This window comes from Aquarana catesbeiana, linkage group LG12 (assembly GCF_042186555.1).
Source record: "Aquarana catesbeiana isolate 2022-GZ linkage group LG12, ASM4218655v1, whole genome shotgun sequence".
Taxonomy (NCBI): Eukaryota; Metazoa; Chordata; class Amphibia; order Anura; family Ranidae; genus Aquarana; species Aquarana catesbeiana.
The window spans coordinates 243,190,950-243,200,442 of record NC_133335.1 but is presented as its reverse complement, the minus strand read 5'-3'; the positions used below and the strand labels follow the sequence as shown (position 1 = coordinate 243,200,442).

General features: G+C 42.3%; 1 protein-coding gene across 1 annotated transcript in view; it reads left to right on the top strand.

The window, feature by feature from the left end:
* The first annotated feature begins 1,114 nt into the window (after nt 1-1,114).
* PIRT (phosphoinositide interacting regulator of transient receptor potential channels) overlaps nt 1,115-9,493 on the top strand; it is a 30,667-nt gene continuing 22,288 nt past the window's right edge. Inside the window, exon 1 of the mRNA XM_073608043.1 lies at nt 1,115-1,518. Coding sequence (XP_073464144.1) covers nt 1,354-1,518 — 165 coding nt within the window. The 5' untranslated portion in view covers nt 1,115-1,353. The remainder of the gene's footprint in view (nt 1,519-9,493) is intronic.

The following is a 9,493-nucleotide window of genomic DNA, read 5'->3' as shown; positions in this document are numbered from 1 at the left end:
TATCAATTTAGCACTGTTGCCTTTAAATTAGTTTGGCGTCTTTTTGTTTTTAGAATTTTGCACCATTGATTTTGAAATTTGTCTTTTTTTAATTTTTTCTGCACCATTGCCTTCTAAATTTGCTGAATTTTTTTTTTATTATTATTTTGTACAGTTGCTTTTGAATTTGTCCGACACTTTATTTTTTAAATTATCATTTATTTAGCAACGTTGCCTTTTAATTTGTCAGACACCCTTTTTTTTTCTGTGCCATTGCCTTTTCATTTGTTGACTTTTTTTTTCCTTTATCAATTTAGCACTGTTGCCTTTAAATTTGTTTGACGTCTTTTTGTTTTTTAAATTTTGCACCGTTGATTCTTAAATTTATCGGACGTCTTTTTTTTTTTTTTTGCACCATTGCCTTCTAAATTTGCTGAACTTTTTTTTTTTATTATTATTATTATTATGTACAGTTGCTTTTAAAATTTTTCCGACGCCTTTTTTTCTTTTTATTTCAATTTAGCGACGTTGCCTTTTAATTTGTCGGATGACTTTTTTTTTTTAATTTAGTGCCACTGCCTTTTAATTTGTTGACCTGATTTTTTTTTCTTTATCAATTTAGCACTGTTGCCTTTTAGTTTGTCAGACGTCTTTTTGTTTTGTAAATTTTGCACTGTTGCCTTTTAATTTGTCTGAACGCCTTTTTATTTTTATTTTTTTTTTATTTTGTACAGTAGCTTTTTAATTCGTCTGACGCTTTTTTTTTTTTCAATTTAGCGACGTTGCCTTTTAATTTGTTGGACACCTTTTTTTTTTTTTTGTTTTTTTTGTGCCATTGCCTTTTAATTTGTTGACTTTTTTTTTTTCTTCATCAATTTAGCGACATTGCCTTTTAATTTGTCGGACGACTTTTTTTTTTTTTTTTTTTATTTAGTGCCATTGCCTTTTAATTTGTTGACCTTATTTTTTTTTCTTTATCAATTTAGCAATGTTGCCTTTTAATTTGTCTGAGGACTTTTTATGCCATTGCTGCTTCATATTTGTTCACCTGCTCTAATGAGTGATTGAAAAACAAAGCTTGGCTCCTCCTGAAGGTTTGTCATCTCTCCTCCCCCCCCCCCCCCTCTTTCCTTCCTAAAAATACATCTTCCAGAAGTGCTGGATTCTCGCCTGAACTGCCGGCTGGCCGGTCCAAACTCTCCAACCAAAACTTTCCACTCTGCTCGATCCGTGCGGATTATCCCCCCCCCCCCTTTTCCCGGAGCTGCACTGAGCGGAAATGGCCCTCTCCTAATGTGACAGCTGGGAAGACCTGGATTTGCATACAGCGCAGTCAGGGGCCAGGAAGGGGTTAAAAAGCATTAGCAGCCCATTATGCTGGCAAGAGCCTCGCCGGGAGAGGACGGGCAGTACGGCTGCGACAGCGTGAGTCGCATCTACAGCGAGCAGGGAGGAGATCCCCCAACCAGCGCGCTCCACTGGTCGCTCGTCACCAAACTTATGCTGCTGCGCTACGATGGGAGCTGCCCCACCGACGATGTGAGTAGCTTCTATTTCTGACGCTCCAAACCTATTCACTTCCACCCTTCTGTCTGCAAAAGGAGCTTGCACTCTAATGTCTCCGCCATCATGACATTAATATTGATTCACATCATTTGTGTCTCTGACATGACAGGTGGAGGTGTAGAGAACAAAGGTGACCATCAGTGTGTGCGCCTGAGGACGATCGCACTACCGTTATGTTCTATAGCTCCGACATATACCGCAGCGCTGTACAGAGAGAACACTGAGCCATTCACACCAACTTCTGCACCAGAGGAGCTTACACTCTAATGTCACACTACAGTCACACACTATTATTATTATACATTTATATAGCTCTGACATATACCACAGCGCTGTACAGAGAGAACACTGAGTCATTCACACCAATTTCTGCACCAGAGGAGCTTACACTCTAATGTCCCCTCCCCCACACTCACACACTATTATTATTATACATTTATATAGCTCCGACATATACCGCAGCGCTGTACAGAGATCACTGAGCCAGTCACATCAGTATTCACACCAAAGGAGCTTACACTCTAATGCCCCACACACAGTCACACACTATTAGCTCTGACATATACTGTAGTGTTGTACAGAGAACACTGAGCCATTCAAACCAACTTCTGCACCAGAGGAGCTTACACTCTAATGTCACACTACAGTCGCACACTATTATTATTATACATTTACATAGCTCCGACATATACCACAGTGCTGTACAGAGCCAGTCACACCAACTTCTGGAGGAGCTTACACTCTAATGTCCCCTCCCCCACACTCACACACTATTATTATTATACATTTCTATAGCTCTGACATATACCGCAGCGCTGTACAGAGATCACTGAGCCAGTCACATCAGTCTCTGTACAGAGGAGCTTACACTCTAATGTCCCCTCCCCCCCACAGTCACATCAGTCTCTATACAGAGGAGCTTACACTCTAATGTCCCCTCCCCCACAGTCACATCAGTCTCTGTACAGAGGAGCTTACGCTCTAATGTCCCCTCCCCCACTGTCACATCAGTCTCTATACAGAGGAGCTTACGCTCTAATGTCCCCTCCCCCACTGTCACATCAGTCTCTGTACAGAGGAGCTTACACTCTAATGTCCCCTCCCCCCACAGTCACATCAGTCTCTGTACAGAGGAGCTTACGCTCTAATGTCCCCTCCCCCACTGTCACATCAGTCTCTGTACAGAGGAGCTTACACTCTAATGTCCCCTCCCCCCACAGTCACATCAGTCTCTGTACAGAGGAGCTTACACTCTAATGTCCCCTTGTATATATTGATCACCGGTGTAGAGGGGCGTTTCTCCACTCATATATGAGGACAATACAATTTTCAAATTCTGTATTTCTTTTATAGATATTATTATTCATTTTTATGATGATCATCGTTTGTATAGAGCAGGAGAGCGTTGTATTTGCACCAAAGGAGCTTACACTCTAATGCGCCCCACACAGTCACACACTATTAGCTCTGACATATACTGTAGCGTTGTATAGAGAACATCAAGCCATTCACACCAATTTCTGCATCAGAGGAGCTTACACTCTAATGTCCCACACTATTATTATTATTATAATACATTTATATAGCTCTGACAAATACAATGGTGCTGTACAGAGAAGAACCAGTCACCTCAGTATTAGCACTAAAAGAGCTTACACTCAAATGCCCCCCCCCCTTACACTATTATTATACATTTATATATAGCTCTGACATATACTGCAGTGTTGTACAGAGAACACCAAGCCATTCACTCCAACTTCTGCACCAGAAGAGCTTACACTCTAATGTCCCACCACAGGCACACACTATTATTATTATACGTTTATATAGCTCTGACATATACCGCAGCGCTGTACAGAGATCACTGAGCCAATCACATCAGTCTCTGTACAGAGGAGCTTACACTCTAATGTCCCCTCCCCCCACAGTCACATCAGTCTCTGTACAGAGGAGCTTACACTCTAATGTCCCCTCCCCCACAGTCACATCAGTCTCTATACAGAGGAGCTTACACTCTAATGTCCCCTCCCCCCACAGTCACATCAGTCTCTATACAGAGGAGCTTACACTCTAATGTCCCCTCCCCCACAGTCACATCAGTCTCTATACAGAGGAGCTTACACTCTAATGTCCCCCCCTCCCCCCACAGTCACATCAGTCTCTGTACAGAGGAGCTTACACTCTAATGTCCCCTCCCCCACAGTCACATCAGTCTCTATACAGAGGAGCTTACACTCTAATGTCCCCCCCTCCCCCCACAGTCACATCAGTCTCTGTACAGAGGAGCTTACACTCTAATGTCCCCTCCCCCACAGTCACATCAGTCTCTATACAGAGGAGCTTACACTCTAATGTCCCCTCCCCCACAGTCACATCAGTCTCTGTACAGAGGAGCTTACACTCTAATGTCCCCTCCCCCACAGTCACATCAGTCTCTATACAGAGGAGCTTACACTCTAATGTCCCCTCCCCCACAGTCACATCAGTCTCTGTACAGAGGAGCTTACACTCTAATGTCCCCTCCCCCCACAGTCACATCAGTCTCTATACAGAGGAGCTTACACTCTAATGTCCCCTCCCCCACAGTCACATCAGTCTCTGTACAGAGGAGCTTACACTCTAATGTCCCCTCCCCCACAGTCACATCAGTCTCTGTACAGAGGAGCTTACACTCTAATGTCCCCTCCCCCCACAGTCACATCAGTCTCTATACAGAGGAGCTTACACTCTAATGTCCCCTCCCCCACAGTCACATCAGTCTCTATACAGAGGAGCTTACACTCTAATGTCCCCTCCCCCCACAGTCACATCAGTCTCTGTACCAGAGGAGCTTACACTCTAATGTCCCCTCCCCCACAGTCACATCAGTCTCTGTACAGAGGAGCTTACACTCTAATGTCCCCTCCCCCACAGTCACATCAGTCTCTATACAGAGGAGCTTACACTCTAATGCCCCCTCCCCCCACAGTCACATCAGTCTCTGTACAGAGGAGCTTACACTCTAATGTCCCCTCCCCCACAGTCACATCAGTCTCTATACAGAGGAGCTTACACTCTAATGTCCCCCTGCCCCCCACAGTCACATCAGTCTTTGTACCAGAGGAGCTTACACTCTAATGTCCCCTCCCCCCACAGTCACATCAGTTTCTATACAGAGGAGCTTACACTCTAATGTCCCCTTGTATACATTGATCACCGGTGTAGAGGGGCGTTTCTCCACTCATATATGAGGACAATACAATTTTAACATTCTGTATTTCTTTTATAGATATTATTATTTATTTCCAGGATAATCATCGATTGTATAGAGCAGGAGAACATTGTAACATAATTGCCAAATATTCTGAGTATGTTGAATTCTTTACTCTTATTTAAAACTTTTAGAAGCGTATTGATTGTGTTATTTTCCTATGAAATGTGTAAATGTTCCGATATACGGAATTCTGTCATCCCAGACTATGTGCTTTCTGAAAAAATATATAATAAAATGTAATATGTTGAAAAAGAAAAGTGTAATAATAATAATAATAATAATAATAATAAATTATTATAACCATCATTGTATTTTGATGATGGATGATAATTATTTTTTGTAATCGTCATGATCGGGGGTTCCCTGAGACCCCATATTTATTTTAAAGGTTTCCTCCAGGGTAAAAAGGGGTTTGAGAAAAGTTGCACTAAAAGAAAAAAGGAAACAGCGACCCTTCAAAGTAAACATTCAGTTAGCTTAGTAAATAAGACAAAGCCGTGTTCACTTCAGTCACCCAATCGCATGCAGGTAAAAATCTATTTTTAAAAATATCTTTTCTCACATTGATTGGGTGTTCAGAATCAATATACCGTACCTTTTGAATTATGTACTAAACCAAGTAAACTGTCTTCATTCCTATAGTAAAATTAGCCCCACCGCACTTCTGAATGCGACCAGCAGCAGTTTCGGGGCAGCTTGTGTTAGAACTTGGTTTGCATTGGAAAAATAATCCAAGTTATAAGAATAAAAAACTATAATAAAAATTTAATAAATTAGTATTATACATAATAAATAAACTATAAATCAATACCAATTAAATAAAATAATAATAATGATAACAATAAAATATTATAATTAAATAAAATATATTATTTTTATATATATAGATATATATATATATATATATATGTATAAATTATACAGGATTTATATAGAGCCAACAGTTTGTGCAGCACTTTACACAATGAGGGCAGATAGTACAGTTACAATGCAATTCAAAATGATGTAAATATATAATGTATATGTAAAGCGCTGCGTAAATTGACGGCACTATATAAGTACCTGAAATAATAATAATAATAGTAATAATACAGGAGGAATCAGAGGGCCCTGCTCGTTAGAGCTTACAATCTAGAAGGGAGGGTCAAGTGAAACAAAAAAAAAAGGTAATAACTGTGGGAGATGAACACACATACAGACATACATACTTATTAAATAAAAACGAATCATTTCATATTGAATCATATTATTAAATAAAAACGAATCATACTAAAAATATTAAATACCAAGAAAAATTATAAAAATAATAATAATAATAATACAAATAATGCAAATCTCTGAAATATCTCCAGCAAAGGATATTTTGGACTCCTCTGAACCAATTTGCTAAAGCCGGATTTACAAATTTTCGTCATAAATTATCACTGGATGAACAGCACTAAGTCATGAGGGCTCCGGGTATTTATATCTGACAGATGTCAAAATGGTAATAATAATGATGTTAATATATAGTGATTGTTTGACTTGTAAGAGAAAGAGAGAGACAGAGAGAAGAGGACTTAACAAATGTATATGTGTTTTTTTTTAAATTTGTGATAATGCGGGGTGATCGTTTCCCACACTCAGCACATTTTCGGTCGGTAATCTCATTGGATGAGACAGAGAGCCCCTCACTCCACCTTTTTAGAGTTGTCTATTACTTTTGTTCTTTTATGCTGATTTTATTTCCTCTATATTTTTGTCAATATTTCAAAGTATAAAAGGATTACAAATTGGGGGAAAGTCCTGGGAAACGATTGGATCCCATACAATTCCCTTTACAAATGCGAACTAAATCGCCTCAAGGCGCTTTTGCCGCCAGTGTCCGTCTGGGTCTTCAGAAGAGATGGGTCTTGAGCTTCTTCCTGAAGGCCAGATGTTCGAGCGGATGTCCGCGGGTAGAGCGCTCCATAGCCGAGGTCCTTGGACTGCGAACCTTTGTTCGCCTTTTAATTTATAACGGGTCTTGGGGATGTGGAGGAGGTTCTGGTTAGTTGAGGGGGCGACCTGGGGTGTAGTGCTTTATTTTGTCATAGAGGCATTTCGGGGCTTTTCTTTGTGTACGTTTGTGAGTGAGGCAGAGGGTCTTAAATGTAACCCGGACCCACGAGTCAGGGGACACTAGATTTGGACCAAATGTCATTATTTTAGATGTCCCGAGCCTCTGAAATTTCGGTGTGATGTTTAGCAGATCTAAATTCGCAAACATGGTCCGTTTCTGCCTTATAACTGATTCTCCTGTTCCATGAACACCTCTTAGCTTGAATTCCAGTCCCTCCAGGTCCCACCCTTCTAATACATGTTGGGTTTTTTTTAATTTTCAAGATACAAGTGGTGCCCAACTGGGCAATGTGGTAAATGATACTATGTTGGGCACTCATAAAATTTGTTAGGCATGACATCGGGCAAGAATGGGATGTACAGTGTCTACAGTAAGGCACACAATAGAGAATACTTGGTATAAAAGTCACACATGCTCTGAGGCCCACCTTCTCAATCAGGGGGCCCAGATGGGTTATTAAGAGCAAACTAGGCAGGAAGATGATATGTCGTGAAAAGGAACCTGGGTATGAGGGTATGAGGGTAGATATAGAGGATCCCAGAGAGTATATGGAAGGAAAAGAGGGAAGTGGGAAAGAGGAAGGGAAGGGGGCTGAGAAGAACTTGGAGGGTAAGAATTGGAAGAAAAAGACGCACTTCCTGATCAGGGTACCTGGATGGGGCATCAAGAACAAACTAGGCAGGAGGGAGCGCCATGGTGAAAAGGAACCTGGGGTGTGGGGTTAGATTAGGGGGATTGTTACAGAGGATCACAGACAATATATACAGAAGAAGGGGTTAGTGGGGAAGTAGATGAGGGAGAATGGGGGGTTCAAAGGGTAAGAAGTAATAAAAGGGTGCCTTTCATGATCAGGGTAACTAGATGGGTCATCAAGAACAAAACTAGGCAGGAGGGAGTGCTGTGGTGAAAAGGCACCAAGAGTGTGAGGGCAGACTTGTTGGGGGGGTGATTGTTATAGAGCAGTGGTCTTCAAACTGAGACCCTGGGGTTGGATGCAGCCCGTTGCTTGGATTTATCAGGCCCTTGGGGTAATATTTCCTCCTCTGACACCAACAATGAAGCATATTTCCCCCACTGACACCAGCGAAGAGGCGAAATTCCTCCCAATGACACAAAGGAAGAGGCCAAATTCCTACCAATGACACCAATGATGGGGGGCACAGTTCCTCGCAATGACACCAATGATGGGGGGCACAGTTCCTCCCAATGACACCAATGATGGGGGGCACAGTTCCTCTCAATGACACCAATGATGGGGGCACAGTTCCTCCCAATGACACCAATAATGGGGGGGGGGGCACAGTTCCTCGCAATGACATCAATGATGGGGGGCACAGTTCCTCTCAATGACACCAATGATGGGGGGGGGGCACAGTTCCTCGCAATGACACCAATGATGGGGGGCACAGTTCCTCTCAATGACACCAATGATGGGGGGGGGGCACAGTTCCTCGCAATGACATCAATGATGGGGGGCACAGTTGCTCTCAATGACACCAAAGATGGGGCATTGTTTACTACCACTGATATCGGGACATTTTCTACTTCTAATGGCTACAATTCGGCCCCCATAAAGTCTGAAGGACAGTAAACTGGGCCTTTGTTTAGAAAGTCTGGAGACCCCCGTTTTAGAATATCAAAAATAATTTATATGAAAGTAGAGCAGGGAGCAGGGGAAGACGAAAGGGTGAGTTTAGAGGGGAAGAACTAATGAAAAGGTGCATTTCCTGATGAGGGTACCCAGATGGGTCATCAAGAGCAAACTAGGCAGGGGGGAGAGCCGTTGTGATAAAGAACCTGGAGTGTAATGTACAAGGGAAGGGGGGGGGGTGTTAGAAAGGATCAGAGAATAGATAGAGAAGTGAAGAAGCAGGAGAGGAAGTGGGGAAGAGGGAAAAAGTGCTGCAAGTGTGTGTGTGGTTGGGGCGGGGTTGAGTTAAAAAAGGAAGTGTCCAATCATAGGTTGGGGGACGGGTTGGCGGCCAAACTCTGTTGGTTAAAAATGTAGAGAAAAGGGGAGGTCACCGGCCTGTTTGTAGAACAAGGTTGGCTAAGAGGGATTACAAATTCTTCGGGAAGGTTACAAAGAACAGATCATGTATATTCTTACTGACCTAGACCAACTGGACCAGTTCAACCATGTCTAAGACATTTCGCTGCTTATCCAAGAATTTTCTTTGACTCCAAGTCCAGTTGAATGTGACTATAGCAGGATGGAGCCCCCTCTTAGTCGGGGTTGCCGACTATTTAAGGGAGATGTTCTCTTTGGTCTCCACAAAGTTGAGATTTTCTGCTCACTTCCTCTTCGGGGATAAGCTGGATCTCCGCCATCCTCCCTGGACAGAGAAGAAATCGACAATTACAGCAGGAAATACTTCTCGACGGTTTCAGGAGTACTCCTCATGGAACACTTGACTTTGGGCCAAACTATGCTTAAGCCACAATGGGGTCCTTGACCATGTTTTTTGGAAGAGAACGATGGTTGTGCAACCTCCAGCAGGTCGGGTCTGTAACCACAGAATACTAGGGGCCCCTCATAAGTGTTTACTGACACAGCCTGTAGATTAAAGGTACGTAAAGCTGAAGACTTGGAA